This window comes from Macaca fascicularis, chromosome 15, assembly GCF_037993035.2.
Source record: "Macaca fascicularis isolate 582-1 chromosome 15, T2T-MFA8v1.1".
Taxonomy (NCBI): domain Eukaryota; kingdom Metazoa; phylum Chordata; class Mammalia; order Primates; family Cercopithecidae; genus Macaca; species Macaca fascicularis.
The window spans coordinates 49,030,515-49,053,449 of NC_088389.1; the positions used below are offsets into that span (position 1 = coordinate 49,030,515).

The 22,935-nt window shown below is 37.7% G+C and overlaps 1 protein-coding gene across 18 annotated transcripts in view; it reads left to right on the forward strand.

Moving 5' to 3' along the window:
- The window catches only part of TMEM245 (transmembrane protein 245), a 106,457-nt gene that overhangs the window by 24,884 nt on the left and 58,638 nt on the right, over window positions 1-22,935 (forward strand). For 6 of the 18 annotated variants that reach the window (XM_074016869.1, XM_074016874.1, XM_074016877.1 and 3 more), the window contains 5 exons: window positions 2,511-2,627; window positions 4,943-5,176; window positions 8,761-8,930; window positions 15,174-15,278; window positions 22,498-22,580. In XM_074016869.1, coding sequence (XP_073872970.1) covers window positions 2,511-2,627; window positions 4,943-5,176; window positions 8,761-8,930; window positions 15,174-15,278; window positions 22,498-22,580 — 709 coding nt within the window. Of the gene's footprint in view, window positions 1-2,510; window positions 2,628-4,942; window positions 5,177-8,760; window positions 8,931-10,070; window positions 10,095-11,429; window positions 11,521-15,173; window positions 15,279-22,497; window positions 22,581-22,935 lie in introns of all 18 variants that reach the window. The other 12 variants (XM_005581117.4, XM_065530253.1, XM_015436878.4 and 9 more) reach the window with 4 other exon arrangements.

Consider the following 22,935-nt stretch of genomic DNA (forward strand, 5'->3'; position numbering starts at 1 on the left):
CTGGAAACCTGGATACCATCATCTCTTTGATTCCCTTTATTGCTTCCTCACCAAGTGTGGTCCACTTTGACTCTTCTATGTTTCTTTAACGCAGCCACTTTTCCCCATCTCTCCTGTTGTGGCTATAGACTATGCTGGCATCATGTCTTTCCTATAGTACTGCAACAACTTATCTCCCTGTACCCATTATAGGTCCCCTCTAGTCTCTCTTTCTCCAGACAAGCAGGAATGGTCTTATATCTTAAACGGGTTATTTATTTACAGGGTGGTGAGAGGGGTGAGAGGCAGTTGAGTGTGGTTATAAAAGGTCAACATGAGAGACCTTGTAGTGATGATGCTGTTCTGTATCTTGTGTCAGGAGAAACTGGACAAATGGTGGTACACTGGGATTATTTCTTGCAACTGCATATGAGTATACTTTTATCTCAATAAAATTTCAGTGAAAAAAAGACTACTATCCTGTTTGAAACTCTTCAGTGCTTTCTTTTTCCTCTTAGAATATTCTAAGACTAAAGTCCTTCATACAGTGTTCTGTGATCTGCATCATCTGGCTTACCTCTCCAGCCTTGTCTATTTGATACCAGTTTCTTACTAGCTGTCTGTGTTCCAGACACACTGACCTTCTTTCACTGTCTTCAATATGCTGGGTTCTTCTCACAGCTTTCCTTCTGCCCAGGATATTGTTAGGATGTCACAAGATACCCAGGATTTTTTTTTTATAGCAACCATAATTTGTATACACACGTTTATTTGTGTGGTTCTTTAATTAATGTCTTTTACTAGACTCCCTGGGGGCAGGGTCTGTGTCTTTCTCCCCAGCACACAGTACATGTAAGAAATGAAAGACCGTTTTTCTCTGTCAACCCTTGCTGTCTTATTGGCATTTCAGGAGGACCTTGGATACACAGGCCAGGAGAGTAAGGTCCTAATCCAGAAATCTAACTTATGCTTTCCTCTCAGACCATGAGTTTGAATTTCTCTAATATTGAGAGATATGATACCATATCTAAAAATAAACTCTTTCAGGTCACAGGGGCATTTATTAGAGGAGGGACAGGGTATGATTGAGCAAGGTGAGTACTCTTATCCTGATGTCTGAATCTACCAAAGAGCCCCACCTCAGGCTCTGGCTTGCTGCTTTCTGGGAGAGGGCCAGCCTTGGATATTTGGGTGTGTGGAGTTAATTTGGAGCTGAAATTCATCGGCTTTCTGAAGGGTCGTGGCTCTTTTCATTGGCGTGGCAGAATCCTATGTTACCATACTGAGTCTTGGCCTACCAAAAATAATGTCTCAGTTGTATGAGTGTGGGTGTATGATTTGGTGACTAGGAATTGCTAGTGTTCTTAGTTGTGAACAATAGAATCTATTCCAGGTAGTTTAAATAAATAGTAGGAGGTATTGGTTAGCGCTTACAATTTTTGCACATGGAATTTCTGGAAAGACCAGACAACTAATCTTGGAATCTGACACAGGCAGAAGCAGTGCAATCAGGAGAAATGCTCAGTGACACTGAAGGACTGTTTGGGCAGAGGGCCACGGCTGCTGCTGCTCACCGTGAAGTTAGAGATCAGACATCAGAACTTCTGCTAAGTTGCTGCAGAAAAACTATATGCCTTCCTGACAGACTGTGTTTGACGCGAGAGCTCTGTGGCTTCCAGATTACAGTGTGCCACTTCAGGCTCTCAAGTCTTGCACAGGTGTACCTGCTTGTTAGAAACTGTCACGTGTGAGACCTTAGCTACAGGGGAATCCAGAAATACAATTTTTTAGCTCTCCAGTCTAGTGTGCAAGAAAGTGTGCTAGAACCTGATGATGTGTGAGCTATTCTTCCTTGTCTGCTGTAGAAGGTTAAAGGTTGACAGACCTCCTTTGCCAGTGAATGTTTTGCTTGAATTTAGTGCAAATGATTGAGGTTGGCACTACCTATTAGGAATTTAACATGGAAATATATAACATGAAACAAGGTCATGTTGTTCCTTTAGATTTTAAAGTGGTAGATTTTGCCTGTACTGAGTTATGTAATTTATAGATCTATATGGTTTTGCATAATACCCATATATTTGCATACTCATTTGTGGAATGTTTTTATTATGATCACCAAATGTGGGCTGTCTTGTACTAAGATGAGACCTAGTCATACAACACAGCCTAAGACAGATCAGGGAGCTCACAGACTTGATGTGGTAGTGTTTTTCAATAGAAGTATGCATTAAAATCAACTTGTTAACAAATATAAGTGTGGGACTCCAAATTTACATGTGTAGTGTCTGCCACATCCACCAGCATGAAGTTCCCAAAGGAGAAAGGTATACAGAAAGTCGAGGGATTTGCTTTTTTAGCACACTCTCATGTCGATTCTTAATGGTTCTTCCTTGGTGAAGAACCACTTATTCAGTGGGTCAGTAGTAACCATTTTATTTTGTTGTTGTTGAAAACGTTGGACTGTGTTTAAATTTGCAGCCATTATTTCCCACTTTAAAGAGTTTTGAAAATGGATGCTTCTTTTACAGGGGCAGAGTTACCAGGGCAGGTTATCTCCATGGCAGCTTCTACTCTGGCAAACTTGGCCATCTCTATCACAGGGTATGAATCAAGCAGTGAAGACCAGCTCTCCACTCAGCCTGCAGGTGACTGATGTTCTGGTGACATTCAAGGTTATTCTGGAAAATGAAATGTACATAGAATGTAAAATTTAGGACACTAGCATCACAAAATGCTACTTCTGCTGATCCTTCATTTATTCTCTTTGGTTCCTTTTTTTATGCCCTTTTCCCTCTCATCTTCGTTCTCATATATCATGTTTTAAATACATTTAATTATTTACCTTTTTGAGTTTCTGATCTTAGTTCTTTGTTCTTTCCTTTTTAAAAAAAGGCTTTTCTTATTTTTCTTCTGTTCTTCATTCCTTTCTTTTTATTTTCCTTTTCTCAGTCTCCATTTACCTTTCCCACATTTCCCTCCACTTTTTGCATATCTTATCTTGATTTCTTATTTTCCATTTCTTTCTTCTACAACTGTCAGTTCTCCTCCATGATTTTATTTTACCCTGTCTCTTCCTGTTGTTTTTTCTTTCTTTTGTTCCCTTTTCCCAGCTCTCTTTTTGGGGAGGACTTTTATTTTCCATGTTGCAGTCATCCATTTCTCTGTCATTCTTTCTCTGAAAGTTTGCATGCTTCATGTGTTAATATGTTGACCCCTAAAACAGACCTCTCTGATTGTTTTGGACTCATTGTCATGTGTGGCCTGGCTTTGGGAATTGCAGGCTCCTGAGGGATCCAGCTGGTAGATATACCAGCTATAGAGTCATGCTGTTCTCTTGAAGAGTTCTGGAATGTAAAAGGCCACCTTAGTCTGTGCTTAGAGGTCCATTAGTGCCAGAGGTATTTGGAGTTAGGCAATATTTAGAGTGAATTCTCCTTGAAGAACTGACTTTTGAAATGTCAGCTAAGAGAAAGGAATTTGGTGTAGTAGGAACACTTATTTTTCTTGCACATGGAATTATGTTTCCAAAGTGGAGAGGAAATGATGTTTTGGTTTTGGACTCTTTCTTCCAAATATCTGTCACACCCACCAACATGAAGTTTCCAAATTAGAAAGCTACTTAGAGCAGAGTCAAACAAAAGCATCTGTTAACTAGCTTGGGCTTTAGCCCTGAACTTGTAAGGGTAGAATGTTGGTCCTGGTGAGGTGAGCTGACTTACCAGGGTGCAAGTGTTCTCAGTAGTAAAAATTTATTAATAACTGAACATTTAACATGAAAAACATTAAGGAAATTATGATACAGCACTTAGTGGGCTACTGTGTGGGTGGTTGCTTATGAAAATTATGAAACAACAGGGAAGTCATTCATTTACATATTTAGTGAGCACCTCCTGCATATGAGATACTATTGTATGTGCCAGGAATTCAGTGGAGGGAGAACAAAATAGACAAGGTCTTAGCTCTGGTGGAGCTGACGTTCAGCTGAAGAGAAAGAATGAGAAAGGATAAGTAGAACATGCTACGACTAAGTAAAAGACCAGGGGGAAAATGTGAGGTTGGGATTATGGGAGTTCTTATTTCTTTTCTCTTTTTTCTAGACTTTCTGACATATGATACTTTTGTAATTAACAATCCACATGTTCAACATGACATACTTTATTGTAATTAACATTTTTTTCTAATGAAAGGCAAAATGCAAGTTTTAGGATCTTAATAATTTTCATTATTATAGTATATATAGAGTAATACTGCTTTAGGAGTTATGTAATTTCTGATGTATGTGGTATATCTTATTAAAACTAGGAAATAGAAATAATAACACCCTATAGTAAAACGTAACATGGTGGTTGTATTGTTAGGAAATGGTGTCTTATGTGAAATAATCCAGTATGGTTTCCTTTATTTGAAAATCCTCACCCGAGAAATCTGTCACTGTTTTTGTATCTCACTCATGTTTTATATCTTCTATCTGTTTGAAAGCCCTGGGTTCTTGTAAGATCAGTTCGTTCCATTTTAGGTGAAATAACACTGAAAAGTCTTCTTGTGTCAGAAACGGTTATAAATACATCTAATCTAAAGTTCTATTAAAAGAAGAGGGATTTTTAAATATAGAATTTCTAGTATATGTTAGCATTTGTTTCTTTAAATAGTTTGAATAAGTTTTATGGGATAATTATAATTCTCAGCTACTTTGTCATGTATTTTGTTTTAATGACTCCCAATTCTATCACCAACTAACTTACTCTTCTAGATTCAAGCTCTGTTGGCATTGTGATTCTCCACGTTTTTCAGTGCATATGCAAACATGGGTCCAAATAATTTTGTCTTTTTTAACCCAATGTAATCATACCATATCAGCACATTTTGAAGGCCTGAAACAGGCTAGCCTAACGAGTGGCTCTGTATCCCATTTCCTCATGTGGACTAATACGGTGTGTGGTGTTTTTCTTTCCCTTTTCAGAAGCATTGGACAGGGGAGAATCCCCTCCAACGTTGTCCACCTCCCCTTCACCCTCCTCCCCTTCACCCACTTCCCCTTCACCCACTCTGGGCAGACGAAGGCCTGAAATAGGAACATTTCTTAGAAAGAAGAAAACTAGTGACATCTACTTCGTTTCTCTGGTTTGGGCCATTGTCGTCGTGCAGATCTGGTTGAACCTGTGGATTGTACAGTTGCTGCCAGTGCCGATTGCAGGTTGTTATCTGGTTAAGTACGATCTTGTCTTGTCTTTGAAGATTTTTTTCTTCTTTTTTTACTTTTGGATTTTAATATTTGAGATAAATTTACTGTCTTGCAAAGTAAAACAGTCTTACGTTTGCATTTAAATAGTAAACACCATTTTGTTAATTTATTATTTTGATGCATCTTTAATATTTCACTTTTTTTTTCTTTTTTCTGTTTTTGAGACCGAGTCTCACACAGGGTGGAAGTGCAGCGGCGTGATCTTGGCTCACTGCAAGCTCCGCCTCCCAGGTTCACGCCATTCTCCTGCCTCAGCCTCTCAAGTAGCTGGGACTATAGGTGCCCGCCACCATCCCCAGCTAATTTTTTTTGTTTTTGGTAGAGACAGGGTTTCACCATGTTAGCCAGGATGGTCTCGATCTCCTGACCTCATGATCTGCCCACCTCTGCCTCCCAAAGTGCTGAGATTATAGGCGTGAGCCACTGCGCCCAGCCAATATTTCACTTTTAAGCTCAGAAAATGTGTTTAGCCTCTTACAGTTTCATGTAGTATTTGAGATTAATAGCTCCATGTAGAGATTTGACTGATTAGCCATCCATGATTCTGTGGAGGAGAATGTTAACAATCATCTGTGTTTTGGAATTTGAAGATCGAATGATTTTTTTTTCTTTTTTTTTTGAGATGGAGTCTCGCTCTGTCACCCAGGTTGGATTGCGGTGGCGCGATCTCGGCTCACTGCAGCTTCCGCCTCCTGGGTTCAAATGATTCTCCCACCTCAGCCTCCTCAGTTTCTGGGACTACAGGCACGCGCCACCTCCTCTGGCTAATTTTTTGTATTTTTAGTAGTGATGGGATTTCACCATGTTGGCCAGGCCGGTCTCGAATCCTTACCTCAAGTTATCTGCTCACCTCCGCCTCCCAAAGTGCTGGCATTACAGGAGTGAGCCACTGCACCCAGCTGAGATTGAATGATTTTTGAGAGCTACTCTTAGGGAAGCACATTTTACCTTGCCTTTTTAATTCAAAGGAAATGTAGGTTTTGAGAAATATATGTATGTAAAGTCTTGTGATTTGTTTGACAGAAAAATTAAATTACATGTATGTATATATTATATGTATTACATCAAAATGGAATCCTGATTTTCCATAATCCATTAAATCAGGTCTTTGTATCTTAATGCTGTGGTAATTTAAGGCCCACCAGTTTTAATTCTGTCTAAAACTGTCTTTCTTCTAAGACTAGATAAAGAAGAGTTTTCTCTGACAGGTGCGTTGTAGAAACATCTTTTACCTAATACTTTCCTGATTATTTGGGCTTTCCTCTTGCGGCAGCCATATTTTGTGCCAAATTCATTGAGTCCTCAATGGCTGCTGTGGATTTTGCCATCTGGGTACCTCCTACATTTGATTACTCCTTATTTCCTATGTCAGGGTTTTTCATATTGATTAAAACGTAATCTGATTTTTGAAAGCTATTCTCCACCGTAGTCTAAAAGTCTAAACTTATTGGCGCATTTACCTTCTAGATCATTAGTTTTCATCACTTATTTTTATTTTTCCTCACTAAATTGGATAGTTAATTGAATAGGCATTATTTTTTTAACATTTATTATGACCAGAGCACAGTATAGTAGTGCCTGTCCTCAGGGAGCATACAATATAAATGGTTGAAGTGTGTATCTGGGTTTTTTTTTTTTTTTTTTTTTTTTTGAGATAGGGTCTCGCTTTGTCACTCAGTCACCACAGCCTTGATCTCTCAGGCTCAAGTGATCCTCCTGCCTCAGTCCCCCACCAGATAGCTGAGGCTACAGGTGCATGCCACTGGCTTTTTTTTTTTTTTTTGAGACAGAGTCTTGCTCTGTTGCCCAGGTGGGAGTGCAGTGATGCGATCTCGGCTTATTGCAAGCTCCGCCTCCCAGGTTCACGCCATTCTCCTGCCTCAGCCTCCCAAGTAGCTGGGACTAGAGGCGCCCACCACCACGCCTGGCTAATTTTTTGTATTTTTAGTAGAGACGGGGTTTCGCTGTGTTAGCCAGGATGGTCTTGATCTCCTGACCTCGTGATCCGCCCACCTCAACCTCCCAAAGTGCTGGGATTACAGGTGTGAGCCACTGCACCTGGCCACCACTGGCTGTGTTTTTTGTATTTTTTGTAGTTTGCCATGTTGCTCAGGCTGGTCTCAAACTCTTGAACTCAAGCAATCCTCCCACCTTGGCTTCCCAAAGTGCTGGGACTACAGGTGTGAGCCACCGTGCCCGGCCTATATCTGGTTCTTGTGTCCTCAAACAACTTCTGTTAGGCAGTTCGAATAAGATACAGCTTTAATTAAGCAAGTCAGAGAGCAGATACCATCGCCATGCTTCCTGTTAAACTGAGTGGAGCAGTTTAAATTGCTCTTCTAGATTGTTCCATACTTTGTTTTTTTCCAGATGATTTTACTCTGCTGGCAAACTCTGTCAGATGCTGTTGCAACTCTCTTTTCCTTAAAGTTTGTTAGCAGGAATTTCATTTCTCTTAGTTGTAGCTTCATCTTCTGGTCACCATAGGAATTTGACATGATCTTGGGAGAGCAGGCTGTGAATAATGTGGCCCCTAAAAGCTTTTCTACAGCTTGTAATTACCTGGACTTAGTGAAACTATAGGAGCTCTTCTAGGACTTTTTTAGGGATTTAAAAATGGTAGTAAAGAAATTGTGGAACTTGTGTGTAACACTGAGCTCATGGTTCAAAACAGCAAATTGTGAACCTTTAGGTTATAAGGCCAGAGCTATGAACACAAATTTCTAGAGTTAGAGAAATTATATACTGATTGAGATCCAGGGTCCAAACTTCAAGGCAAGCCTCACAGTTGAGTAACACTTCCTTCTGGCCCTACCACCTTCTTAATTGGCTTCTAACAGGAAGCTTAACCTCTGCTTAAAGGCCACTTCACTGCCCAACTCCAGGAGGAGATGGTGTGGTCTGAGAGTGGTCCCCACTGAAGTTGCAGTGCACAGCCTTGGGCCATTTGTCGCAGCCCTGCTAGTACTCAGCTTGCTTCTCTATTGAACCCTGGCATCTGTTCAGATGTTGAGAGCAGCATCAAATGGGGAAATAGGAACAACATTGCTCTGCAGTGGTACAAAATCATGATGCGTATGGAATACCTTATGCTTTTCTGGTCACTAAATAACGAGCAACCAAGGAAAACAAGAAAATTTGAAAAGCCAAGGAGATGAGGAAACGTCAGGGTTTTGTATTCTTTACTCAGGAAGGGGGAAAATATGTGAGGGGCCAGAATTATAGTCACTGAAATCTTCACAATAAGAGTATCTTATGTTTATATGGGCCATAACATAATCCCAGACTCTTCAAGGATTCAGACTTCATGAAGAAGATAATATATAGGCAGTTGGGGATGGTTTGAAAAGTTACATTGTCCAGTTCCATCTGTGTGGAATAGTTTGAGTCCTACCCTGCATTTTAACATTGATCTTCTTTTTAATACTAGTTTTACTATTTTAGAAAGGTCATGTGAAATTAAGGAACCTTTTCATGTTACAACTTGTTAATGTATATCTATAATGTTTATATTTGTATTTTTTACCTTTTTTTAGTCTGGATACTCAAAAAGCTTGTCATTCACTTTGGAGTTGTGGACTTCCTGGAGAAACACTACCATGTGTGGTGGGGTGTTACAGAAAGCTTCCTGAAGGAGCGGCAGGGGGCTCTCGCACCTTGGCCCATTGTCGGGCTTGGAAAATTCTTATTAAAAGTTGATAGCAAGGTATTGTATTTTAAGGACTTGGGCTGTCTTAATGGAGTTAATATATTTCATGGTTTGAAATCTTCCATTCCATGTGTTTATATTGTAACTGTTGATAACACGTGTAATATCTAATTCTATGATGAAAGTTTAACATTTAAAATTATGGTTTACACAAGGATAAGATGGGTTTACTTTAAATAAGGCTTGTGTAAGTATTTTTTCCTCATAAAAATGGGAGAAATGGATCTTCTGATTAAATTCCCTTATTATATTAGGACCAAATTGAAATCCAGAGAGGTTAAGCGACTTGCCTAAAATTATGTAGCTAGGCAGTGGCTCAGTTTAGTGAGTATTTTTGGAGTAATTCCCATATGTCAGATACTATATTAAGTCCTATGGAAAATCAGATGAATCCTGGAAAACCAGATACAGAAGCCTTGTTTGTTGGGGAAAGACAGCAATTCATAAAAATTCAGAGATGGTGGTTAGATTTGGAGCCTTAGTGGTTAAAGAGCATGGACTATGAATCCATTAACTTTCCTAACCTTTCTGTGCTTTGGTTTCCATACCAGTAAAATAGGTACAATAGAACCTACCTCCTAGAGTGGTGGTAAGGGTTAAATGAGGTAATATATGTAAAATCCCTAGATCATTGCCTGGTACACAGTAAGCTCTATGTAAGTATTAGGAATTTATGTAGGAAAAGTGTGTACAGGATACAGTGGCAGCACTGAGCAAGAAATGACTCACTGTTAATAGGGTATGAGAAAGGGAACGGCAGCGGAGGAAATGATCCTGGAGCAAGTTTTGAAGCACAGGTGGGAGTTTCTTAGGTAGACGTGGCCAGAAGGGCAAGCAGGCGGAGCAGTGCAAAGGCATGGAGACACTAAGCCTATGGGCATGCAGGTTATTTTATGTATTTTTAATTGTTGGATTCCCAACAAAGATGTGGTTATCATTTCAATCATTATATATCTTAAAATTCTCTTGATTTTAAAACTTTATTGTGTTAGTTTTTCCATCCCTAGTTTTTCCTTTGTCTGGGACAGTTACCTTCTCATGCTTTCCTTTTCTTTTCTTTTCATACTGTGATTGCATTCTCTAATGATATTCCACTGTTCTTATCTTCTCTTTCTCACCTTACCCACTATCCTCAAGCTCTGGCACTGGCTAAATAAGAAGGTAAATGAACATCCAGATGTTGGTTTTTACTATTGAATTCTGTAATGCCCCCGTATCGCCTTTCTCACTGTTTCTGTCCATGTGTCAAACTAAGTTTTTGTTTTCAAGTTTTAATTATAAGCTATGGAAGGTCGTGAAGCATGAATACTATCACAGTATAATTTGCTAAAAACTCAGCAAAGGCTGTCTATGATATGGATGGCATCTCCTTGCTCAAGTGTAAGAAGTTCTGTCTCCTAGTCCTTTTGTCCACTGTAAATGATTTTCATTCCTTTTCAGTTATGTAAATGTGGCTTAGCCTGACATTCTAGTCTCCTTTGATGTGTGAAAACACGTTAGGCAATAGTTATTGTAAGGGCAAGAGAGAACTCTCTGTTTGCTACTTTTTCTATAAAAGACACAGGAATTTTTTAAAAAGACAAATCTGTGAATTATTTGTATGGTTTCCTTGGCAGATAATTTTATATGTTGTCTTTTTTTTAAATAACTAGTATTTCAAAATTTATTTTTAACTTAAAACAGATTGTAGTCATGACCTGTGACATCGAATTTTGTATTTTCTCCAAGGTATGAGGTTGTATCTATGGTAAATGCTTCACATGATTGGCATGGCATTATAATTCAGTTTTAATAACTTCAGTAAAGGCTAATCCAGATATATTAGGAATGTTCTACCTTGACATATAGTCACATATTGTAATGTTTAAATTAATTTTAATGAATCAAATAGCCAGGCATGGTGGCACACACTTGTAGTCCTAACTACCCAGGAGACTGAGGCAGGAGGATTGTTTGAGCCCAGGAATTCAAGGTTGCAGTGAGCAATAATTGCACCATTGCACTCCAGCCTGGGTGACAGCAAGACCCTGTTTCTTAAAAAAATGATAATAATTTCAATGAATCTCTAGGACAGATAGCAAGAGATGACATCATTTATATATGTTGTGTTTAAACATAATAAAACTCTCTCTATATATATGTCTTTTGTGGAAATATTATATCAGGCCTTAAGAAAGATGTGGTACTTCTTGAAAATAGATCAAAATGGGACTTTTGGATGGGTTAGGATTTCATTTTTTTCTGTTGAAATGGAGGAGAGGGGAGACTTTTTACAATACCTAAAGTTTTAAACTTGGGTTGGAAAGAAGCATTATGTAAAATAAACACTCCCACAGTCTCACATGGTTGTATATATATCTCCATTCCCTATAAAACTAGTATGGGTAAGCGAGTTCAATCCTTGGCAAATGATGTGCAAATATAAGTCACGTTTTAAAATTTTGACCAAAGAAGGTGGTTTCTAAAAAATTTTTATTTGTTTCAATTATCTTTTAGAGACAGGGTCTTGCTCTGTTGCTCAGGCTGGAGTGCAGTGGCACAATGAAAGCTCACTGCAACTGTGAACTCCTGGGCTCAAGCGATCAAAGTAGGTGGTTTTGTACTTTTCTTCAATTTGTGTTATATTGAAATGAAATTGCCCTCAAGAGATGGGGAAAGGAGAACTAAATTCATTGGATTAAATTTGATTTAACCTTCAGTGGACTAAATGAGCTAGATTACCTAATTTATGAGCCTAATTCATAACTGAATCATTGAGTTAATTTTAAAAGATCTCTAAGATCAAGTACCTTTTTTCTTTCCTTTGATGATTCCATGTAACATAGTAAAGCATTGGTGTAAAGATAGAGTAACTGCTTGAGATTTTGAGTAGGTATATTCCAAGAAAGGACATACATAAGTTGAGAACTATTTTGTTATATTACATCACATCTCAAAGTCAGAAAATTGCAGCACTGGGTAATTTTGGTATGTAGAAATTTCAAGTGGAGTGAATTAGGAAACCAATTCGAGAGAAGAGAGGGTGAGAGAGCATACATAGGTTAATTGAAATGTAACCCACAGAGTTATTTGTTTTATTTCTTTTCCTTTTTTGTTTTTTTGTTTTTAAATTTGAGACAGGATCTCGCTGTGTCACCCAGGCTGGAGTGCAGTCACGTGATCTTGACTCACTACAACCTCCACCTCCCAGGCTCAAGCAATCTTCCCACGTCAGCCTCCTAAGTAGCTGGGACCACAGGTGTGCACCACCATGCCTGGGGCTTTTTTTTTTTTTTTTTTTTTTTTGGTATTTTTAGTAGAGACGGGGTTTTGCTATGTTGCCCAGGCTGGTCTTGAACTCCTTAGCTCAAGTGATCAGCCTGCCTCAGCCTCCCAAAGTGTTAGGATTATAGGCGTGAGCCACTGCACCTGGCCTTGTTTTATTTCTTAGTATTGATTATTTGCACTAAAACTCAAGTGGAATTTTGTTTAAAAACAAAGCAAAATGAAAAATCTGTAGGCGCAGAATAATGAAAGAGAAGAAAAACTCGGTAGTGGAATACTCTCTTAATAGCTTGATAAATAAGGCCAGTTAGTGTAAAAGTTTTAGAGTACCTTTTGGTGTAACTATAAATTTACTGACATCTCTTAAATTTAAAAAACGCATGCCCTTCATTCTAATTTGAAACATTCAGAGTGTCATTTTAAAATTATTTCTCTTCTCTTTTTGAAAAATAAACTTTAAAAATTAAAGTCACTTCTCAGTCTTTCAGCATGGAAAGATTGGGGACATTTAGAGACTTGGTAATTTCTATGCGAGGGCAAGTGGATTGGTTTCCTTTGCCCAAAGCAGAACGTGGGACAGGATCAGCCTCATGAGATAGCACCTCTGGCCTTTGGTCCCCTTCTCCATTGCTTCCTCTCTTTCTGTTTCTCTCCTCTCTCCGAGTTGCTGTTTCTTTGTGAGTCTTGTACTATTCAGTCTTTCAGGGAGTTGGTTCATCTTTTCCTCCTAAGTTTTTTATCCTCTTTGCTTTTTTTCCTCTTTTGGTCCTTAGTTTTATGTACCAACTCCTCCCATCCCCATTTTTTTTTCCTCTTGACTTTCTCTGTTTCCTTTTATTCTTGAATAAGTCTTAGTCTCTGTTTCTCTTTCCCACTCTTTCCTCTCTCTTACTGTCTCCCTTCTTGCCCTGTTCTCAGCTAACTTAACTGGCCACATGTGATGAAAACAACTTCTTAGCTTCTTTTTTGAGCATCTTAAATAATTTTGTTTATTTTAAATTTCAATGAAACATCCAACCCTCACTGTCATCCTTTGGATATACATTTTTATTTAGGTGACTGTGAATTTTTTTCTACCTTTATGGCTTGTGTTAGAAAAATTTTACCCTAACTTAAAACTAAAAAATTTGATATTGTAATGTTAATGTACATAATATGTTTTTGAATATTCTTTTGAATATAATTTTATATGTTAAAAATACTCAAACATGTTTCTAAATAGATATTTACATTTAAAAATGCATTTCAGGATATGACTTTTCTGAAAAAAATAGAGGCTCCTACATTATTTTCAGAAATTGTAATTTGTGGTTAAAAATATAGTCTTAATTTTGAAATTATTTTATTTATGCTTGCTTATTCAAACACATAGTAATTGAATGCTTACCACATGCTAAGCGCTTAGATTTTGGAGATACAAAGAGAAGTGATACAAACCTAGCTCTTTCCTCAGGAAGCTGCCTTGGGAACTAGTTTTTCAGTTGGTTTCTAATTGTGAAAGTTTTCAGTTTCATTGATTTTAGAATTTAACTTCGGAATATGACATCTGACCTTCCATATCTTAGAAACCTGTTATTCCTTTTTTTTTAGTCTGCATTGTCTTTGATGCTTTGGTAGCATGCACTGAAAATTAACTCTTCTGTTTGAAGCTGTAATTGTCAAGATTAAAGATTAACTTTTTATCTTTGAGTTCACTTTAGCGTTGATCTCTTAGTGACAGTGTCCTTGATGAAAAACAGATAAGGAGGGCACAAGCTTATAAATGTCAAGTGAAAGTAAATGCTGCAGAAGTCATGTTGTTTTTTCAACCAACATTCTTTGCTTTTGGATGTTTAATTCACTGTTTAGAGAGCATAAATCAGATCTAAATTAAGAATAACTTATTAAGCAATGCTGTTGCTCACGTTGGGGTTGAGCGGTGCATTGTGGTGTTTCAGCAGTTATTAATCTAGTTAAATGTAGTTTTGAGATGTTAGATGGTAGCTTTGCATGAAAGGAATTCTAGCAATCTATCAAGTATATATTCTGAAAACACAAGTTGTTTAAAATGTAGGATTATTTGTGGTTGTGAAAGATGAGGGAAGTTATAGCAAGACAATGTCAGATAGCATTTAGGGAAAGCACAATTTTAATTATTGATTAAGGAACAGCTACTGTATTGATTAATTTATATCAATTACAATCATGTCATAAAGCTTATGTTTTCAGAATAATAGAAACTTAAGTAGAATATCAGATTTTGAAAAGCATTTTAGTATGTATTATGAAATATTTCAAACATAAAAAGATGTAAAGAATACCCATTTATCTATCGGTGACTCCCCCCTTAATAAAACAAATTAACCTGAAGCGTGTTTTGTGCCCCTCCTTGATTGTGCATTCACCTCCCAACCCCTCACTCCTTGGGCAACTGTTATCTTTGTTATTTATCATTGCCTTAACATTCGATTTTCTTTGTTACTGCTTTTGTAATTCTAATGATATCAAATGGAAAAAATATTTTGAATGCAACTCCTCTTTTAATTTGCTCCAATTTTATCTGTATTTTTTAGGCCATGCCTGTATTATAAGAGACTTTTGCTAAAGTCTTGGATATTTGTTAAACTGATAATACAGCTTCATGAGATTTTAGGTCAGCTAATGGATTGTCAATATTTTGTTTAGAATACTTACCAGGTTATAAATTACAATTTGAAACATAGATATCCTACAGTTTGAGAATTTGAATATAGATAAAGGTTATGTTGAAATCGACTGCCTTTTTCTTAGCTATGACAGTAATAAACTATGTAACACCAGCAGTAATGAGTGCTGTGAAGTTTTTAAAGTTGCTTAAAGCTTTTATTGCTTTAATTATTATGCCATAATTTGCTTTGCCATGCTGAAGATCCTGTTTTGTCTTTATGATAATTGAGTATCTGTATTTTTAAAGTTCTACTTTAAAGATAAGTAATTCTCTTTTTCATTTTTGTGCAGATGATCATCTGGTTGGAGAAGATGTTAGATAAAATAATTAGCATTTTCATCATATTTTTGTTAGTGATAGGAACTCTTCTTTTAGCCCTACTCCTGACTGCAAAGGTAGAGTACAATAATTATTATTCTCATTAATAAACCCTTAATTGTTAGAATTGTAGTCTGGATAAAAAGCTAGCAGAAGCAGCATGGAAAATGTTAACTTGACTTACAAGTATATATACTAGCTAAAGGATTTATGATTTGTATATTACTAATTTTGCCATGAATTTGCCTAGTGTTTTTCTTTTCAGAACTCTTTTACATGCATTTTTATTTTATCAAAACCCTTGGGAGGAAATACAAATGAAAAAAAATGAGATAATGAAGAACAAGTGGCGCTTTCTTTTTTTTTAATAGAAGAATTAGGATCTGGTCTCATGAATTCTAATCTGGTTAGTACTCTTCACTAGATCAGAATTTGCTGATTAGCACATTCCATCCTTGTCTCATTGATCCTTCTTCTGATATATACCATAGCACCTTTATTTCTCACTTCCCAGGTCCTTCCAGCTTACAGTTCCTTTCCCCATTTCCATCTCATCAAAGAAAATTATTCTGTAAAGCACACCTAAAATGTTATCTTTATAGTGATATCTCTTACTATTTTTTTTAGGCTTATCAAGCCTGACAAGTTTTTTTCCTCCCACTTTTATAGTACATTTTAATCTTTATTTTATCTGAACCGTATCGAACTCTACAACCCAGATTTTGGTATGTTGTTTTCAAGGAATTGGTGAAGCTTATGTGAAATCATGGATCCAAATTTTTTTTTATTCCTTTAGTCCCATAGAGACCTGTTGGTAACTATAATTGATAATCTAATTAACCAGTTTGCTAAAGAACTGCATTATTTCTTAAGTGGCATCTCCGCTTGGAAGTCCTATTCTTAGTGTCATCTTCAGTACACCCTCAAGCTATCTTATCATTTGCTTCTGAAAGCCTCCTCTTCTTGTACTTCTGTGTCAGTCTATGTATAGTTTCTGTGTGTTCCTTGGGTATTAATTATGTATAGTCTTGTATATATACTGTGCAGACTTATTTAGAGGCTTTGTTTTTGTCATATTTTGCTTAAGCCTGGTACTGTGTAATCTTACATTCCAGTTCTTCATTAGAGAAAGCTTTCATTAGTATGGTCTTTCATTTTCCTTTCTCCTCTCTCCTACACTTCTATTCTACTTTTCCTTCTTTGTCCCTTTGCGTAGCATCTTTTGCCTGGCCATCTCAGTTTTATCTTTTAAGTCTTTTTTCTTTGTTCATCCCCTGCTTCAGTGAGCTTTTGCTTCTCTGAACTTTGATAACAAGTATTACTGAACCATTTCTTTCTGGGTGTAGAATTCATCCAAACTGAGTTTTTGAGGGAACCTTGTTGGTTATCTAATTCATTCTCCCGGCCAAGAAAGCTGTCATTCTCTGAAACATTCATGACAGTATCTACTTGAATGTTTAATAGACATCTCAAATGTAACGTGTCAGAGACTGAATTCCAGACCTTCCTCCGCTTGTCTGTTCTTCTCATAGTGTTCAGTGACAACTCCATTCTTTCTGCTTGCTCAAATGAAAAGTCTCAGGATCATCTTTGACTACTGTCTTTGTTTTGTATCCACATCTAGTTTGCCAGAAAATCCTTTTTGGCTCCTCTTTACTAATATGTCCTGGGATAATAGCAGGGTGAGGATGTCAGGTAATTCCTTTCCACAGAAATCAAGAATAAAACAGCATGAAATTATTTAAAACACCATTTAAAAGCATTAGAAAATGACCAGGTAGGCAACCAGGAGATCTTCCATTGATGAAAAGCTGCTACTGTAGCTAGTGAAAACAGATACCTTTTCTTTACAGGTAAAAACAGGTGGCGTTCTCACATGGGCAGCAAAACCTGCAGCTTTTCTTGAAGGAAGTGTTCTTCGATGCACGGATGTGTTTAGGTTTAATGTAGCTTCATTTGTCAGTTTTTGCCTTTGCTTTTGGTTGTTGCCTGTGCTTTTGGTGTCAGGTCCAACTGGAGATGAGCAGAGCCTCAGACACCTGTGGGGCAATGTCAGACGTTCTAGCAGACATGTAATAGGTATCCTAGAAGATGAGAAGAGGAAGAGAAAAAGGTAGAAAAAATTATTTGAAGAGATATTGCTAAAAAATTTCCCATGTTTGGTGAAAAACATTAACAGATCCAAGAAGTTCAACAAACCTTCAGTAGAATAAGCATATGCAAACACAAAACCATACCTAGCTACATCATAGTCAAACTGCCGAAAGACAAAGATAAAAAGAAAATCTGGAAGGAAGCAAGAGAAAAATTACACATCACAAACAGGGGAACAATACATTTAGTGACTTAATTCTCTTAATAAACAGCAAAGACTAAAAGACATTGGAGTAACATATTTAAAGTCATAGGGAGAAATCTCTGTCAGACAATACTTTTATAGTCAGTGAAACTGTTCTTTCAAAGTAAAGGCAAAATGAAAACATTTCTAGATAAACAGATACTGAATTTTTTGATAGCAGACCTGCACTTATATGGAAAGCTAACAGAATTCCTTCGGGGTGAAGATAAATGACTCCAAAAATAATCTGGATCCAAAGAAAGGAATGAAAGCACTTGGAAAATATGTGGGTTATATTTTCTCCTGTCTTCTTTTAGTTTATTTAAACAAATATGACTATTTAAAGAAAAACAGAAACACTCATGTGGCCTTTATAACATATATAGATGAGTTATGCATATATAAAACCATAGCACAAAGAAGAGGGCTGGAAAGTGGAACTGTACTGGTGTGAAGTTCTTAAAATATTTTCCTGGATATAAGTCAATATTAACTGGAAGTAGGTTGTGATAAAAGCTGAGATAAGATTTAGATAAGTTAAACAGCAGGCAATAAATAACCTAAGGATTAGGGGAACTAAAGTGGTATACTAAAATTTGTTGAACACAAAAGGCAGTGCAGGAAGAACAGAGGACCAATAGAGATGGGACAAATAGAAAGCAAGTAGCAAAATGGCAGACCTAGACCTGGTTATGACAATACTTAGGTTACATGAGAAGCAACTAAACAGTCAAAAAGCAGAGATTGTCAGACTGAATATAAAATGCAAGTTACGGCTGGGCGCGGTGGCTCAAGCCTGTAATCCCAGCACTTTGGGAGGCCGAGACGGGTGGATCACGAGGTCAGGAGATCGAGACCATCCTGGCTAACATGGTGAAACCCTGTCTCTACTAAAAAATACAAAAAACTAGCCAGGCGAGGTGGCGGGCGCCTGTAGTCCCAGCTACTCCTGTAGTCCCAGCTACTCGGGAGGCTGAGGCAGGAGAATGGCGGGAACCTGGGAGGCGGAGCTTGCAGTGAGCTGAGATCCGGCCACTGCACTCCAGCCTGGGTGACAGAGCGAGACTCCGTCTCAAAAAAAAAAAAAAAAAAAAATGCAAGTTCCAACTTGCTTTTGGTATCTGTTAGAGACACACTTTAAATTCAAAGTCACAGGAAGGTTGATAGTAAAAAGATTAAAAAGCATACACTGTAAACTGTCCACAGAAAATACGTGCAGTTGATTATATATTATCAGACAAAATAGATGTCAAAAAGAAATACTACTAGAGGCAAATTAAGGACTTTTCATATGGATAAGAGTTAATATTACCCTAAGATAACAGTTATAAATGTATATGCTCCTAACAGCGGAGCTCTAAAATACATGAAATCAAACATTCAGAATTAAGAGGAGAAATAAATCTATGATTATAGTTCAGGATTCAATACTCCTTGCAATAATTGAGGGAATAAGTAGTTAGAAAATTATAAGGATATTTAGAAGCCTTAAAATCCTGTGAGTCAGCTGGGTGTGGTGGCTTATGCCTGTAATCCCAGGACTTCGGGAAGATGAGGCAGGTGGATCCCTTGACTCCAGGAGTTTTAAGACCAACCTAGGCAACGTGACAAAATCCCATCTCTATAAAGAATAGAAAAAATTAGTTGGGCTTGGTGGCTTAAGCCTATAGTCCCAGCTACTTGAGAGGCTGAGGTGGGAGGATTGCTTGATCCCGGGAGGTTGAGGCTGCAGTGAGCTGTGATCGTGTCACTGCACCTCAGTCTGGATGACAGGCAAGATTTTGTCTCAAAGCAAAAACAAAAACAAAACACACACCAAAAAATGCAGTCAGTCAACTTGACCTAATTAACAATTCGAAATTACGTTCTTTTCAAGAAAACATGGGATACTCACCAGAATAAACAGTATGTTCAATACATTTGGAAGTATTAGGCAAGGCACAGTGGTACACACCTGTTATCTCAGCTACCTGGGAGGCTGAGGCAGGAGGATTGCTTGAGCCCAGGAGTTTGAGACCAGCCTGGGCAACATAAGGAGACCCTTATGTTTAAAAAATCAGGTGGGCATTGTGGTACATGCCTGTAGTCCCGGCTACTTAGGAGGCTGAGGTGGGAAGATTGTTTGAGCCTGGGAGGTGGAGGCTGCAGTGAGCCGTGATTGTGCCAGTGCACTCCAGGCTGAGTGACAGAGATCACTGTCTTAAACAAAAAAAGAAAAAATGAAGCATTTCCTGACACAGAATTAAATTAGAAATCAGTAATAGAAATTTAGGAAATGTCCAAATATTTAGAAATTAAGCAGCATACTTCTAAACCTGAATCGAATAAATTTCGAAGGAAATTAGAAGATTTTAAAATGGAAGAAAAGTCGCTGTGTATCAAAAGTTGTGGGATGAAGCTGAAGCAGTGTCTTGTTGGAAATTTATGGCATTAAATGCTTATATTTGAAAAAGGAAAATCAGTGACCTAAGTTTCCACCTTCAGAAGCTAGCAAATAATAGCAAATTAATCCAAAGTAAATGAAAGGAAGGAAATAAGGGTCGAGTGTAGATGAAGGAAATTTGAAATGGAGATACAATAGTAAACATTTTAACTCAAAAGCTGGTTCTTTGAAAAACACCAATAAAATTGACAAATTTTTAGCCAGACTGATGAAGAAAAAAGGAAAGAAGATACAAATTACCAATATCAAGTACAAAAGAGGAAACATCTCTGCATATCTCACGGATCTTAAAAAGATAAGGGAATATTGTGAACAACTTTATGCCAACAAGTTTGATAACATTAAATGGAGAAATTCCTTGTAGAGAAGGAATGGAACAGACTCAAGAAGAAATAGAAAAATTGTAGCCCACTATGAGGACAAGAAATTGAATTAGTGTTTGAAAATCTTCCTACCAAGAAGCACTCAGGCCCAGATGGTTTCACTGTTGAGTTTTATCAAACATGTAGTGAAGAAATACTGCCTGTTCTACACAATGTTGTTCAGTTAGCAAAGAAGTAACACTTGCCAGCTCATTTTATGAGGCTAGTATTGCCCAGATAACCAAAGTCAAAGGCATTTACAGAAGGGAAACTGCAGACCAATATCCCTTATAAATAGACACAAAAATTCTTAACAAAACGTTAACAGATTAAATCCTGCAATATGTAAAAAGGAAAATGTATCTATGTGAGGTTTATTTCGGGAATGTAAAACCCGTTTAACATCCAACAGTTGGTTAATGTAAGATAGCTCTCAAATCCAGTCACTTCTTTTTCAGTACCGCTACTGCCCTGCTCAAAGCTATCCCTGTTCTCTCTTGAATTGTTCCTTAGCCTCATTTAGTGTGTTTTCAACACAGCGTCCAAACTTACTTTAAACATCTAAGTAAGATTATATCCCCTAGTTTACAGCCATCTCGTTTTCCATATCCCACAAAATGCTAGCCTAAGTCCTCACAAGAACATATCAGGCCTTATTCATTCTGGCTGTATTTTAGGCGTTGCATCTGAGTTGATTATCTCTTCATTGTGTCTGAAATCAGTTTCTTTTCCCCTTCTTGGTACAGTTTGTATTCTGTGTTCTTGCTACTTTTCTGGGGCCTGATAGAATTGGAAGTGGTATCACTTGATGGCTTAGCTGGCTATGTATCTTTGTTAGGATATCTAGACTCTGGTCTGTTCTGGGTTGGTATGTGACTTGCCCTAGTGATTTTGCTACTTGGTTAATCTCATACCCATGCCCATGGAAAAATACCGTCAATCTTTGTACTGTCTCGCTCAATTCCTTGCATTCTGTGGAACTTTCACTGCAGAAAGGGACAGAGATGAGGGGTGGGTATGGGTGGGGGACTTTGATCTCTTTCCTCTGATTTGTTCTTTTCTCCCTCATTACACTTTCTTTCCCTCTGTCATCAGAAAAGGATAAGGATGTGGCTTCTTTTCTCCCTGTTACCGGTGAGTTGTAATATATTTGTCAGCTCACCTGTGTGGCTCCTGGGTGATGGGGTCAGTTTAGAAGTGAGCTGTTACGCTCTCTGTTGTGCTCCAGAATGTTTTGTTTCTTTACCTGATGGCTGAGTGCCAAATTGTATCAGATTATGTTTCTTTCCTTGTTTGGATGTCCTGGGTGAAAAAAAATTTTTTTCAACTGGTTAATTCCCATTTTATCCCCCTCATTTTGTTGGATATTGGGCAAGGTAAATTCAGAGGTGCAGCTTCTGTTGGCTTTTTTTACTCAGAAACCTTACTTAGTTGCAGCTGGGTGCGGTGGTTCACACCTGTAATCCCAGCACTTTGGGAGGCCAAGGTGGGTGGATTGCTTGAGGTCAGGAGTTCAAGACCAGCCTGGTCAACATGGCAAAACCTTGTTTCTACTAAAAATACAAAATTAGACAGGCATGGTGGCGAGTGCCTGTAATCCCAGCTACTCAGGAGGCTGAGGCATGGGAATCGCTTGAACCTGGGAGGTGGAGGTTGCAGTGAGCCGAGATTGTGCCACTGCACTCCAGCCAGCCTGGATGACAGAGCGAGAATCGGGCTGAAAAAAAAACCCAAAAAAACCCTTAGTTCCTTATTTGCCTGTTTGTCTCACATGTCAACAGGTTCTACATGACGAACCTGTTAGCTCACAAAGTGCTGGTATTGCTTACATAGATATACAAACACATGTATACAATATATCCATGTGAATGAAATGTATGCACATGTATGTGTCAAGTATTCGAACATATCTATGTATTTTTTCTTAAGTCATTTGTTGAACAGGGAGCTAGCATGTACTTTTATTTCCCATAGAGTGCATCATTAGATATAATGTATAGTAACTTTGAGGTGCATGTTTCTAAATTAATTAAAGCAAAGATGTGTATTTATTTGGCTCTCAAAGCATTGTTCCAATAATAAAGTAGAAAAATAAATGTTAAATTGGGTTTATTTTTTACTGAGATTCTTTTCTCTCTTTATCCGTAATACAGGTACATCAAGAGAGTGTACACATGATTGAAGTCACAAGTAATTTGATTAATGAAACTCTAGCAAATCACCCTGAGTGGGCAAAGTAAGAATATTGTTTTGAAAAAGAACAGAGATGAATAACCTAATTTCACCATCTGTTTGTATGAAATGACCTTCATTGATGCAGCTGCATTGGAAGATAAAAGATAGGGTTTGCCAGAGCTTTGACAAATATTGTCATTTTTGCAGAAGAATGGCATATAATACAGAGGGTGGGAGGAAAGTGCTCAGGATTTTAGGTACAATTTATGGTAAATGATACTTTATGTTTTATAATTGAGGTTTACAGCATGTTTATAATTTACAAAGCACTTTCATCTTTTTTTGTTTTTTTTTTTTTTTTTGAGACGGAGTCTTGCTCTGTTGTCCAAGCTGGAGTGCAGTGGCGCGATCTCGGC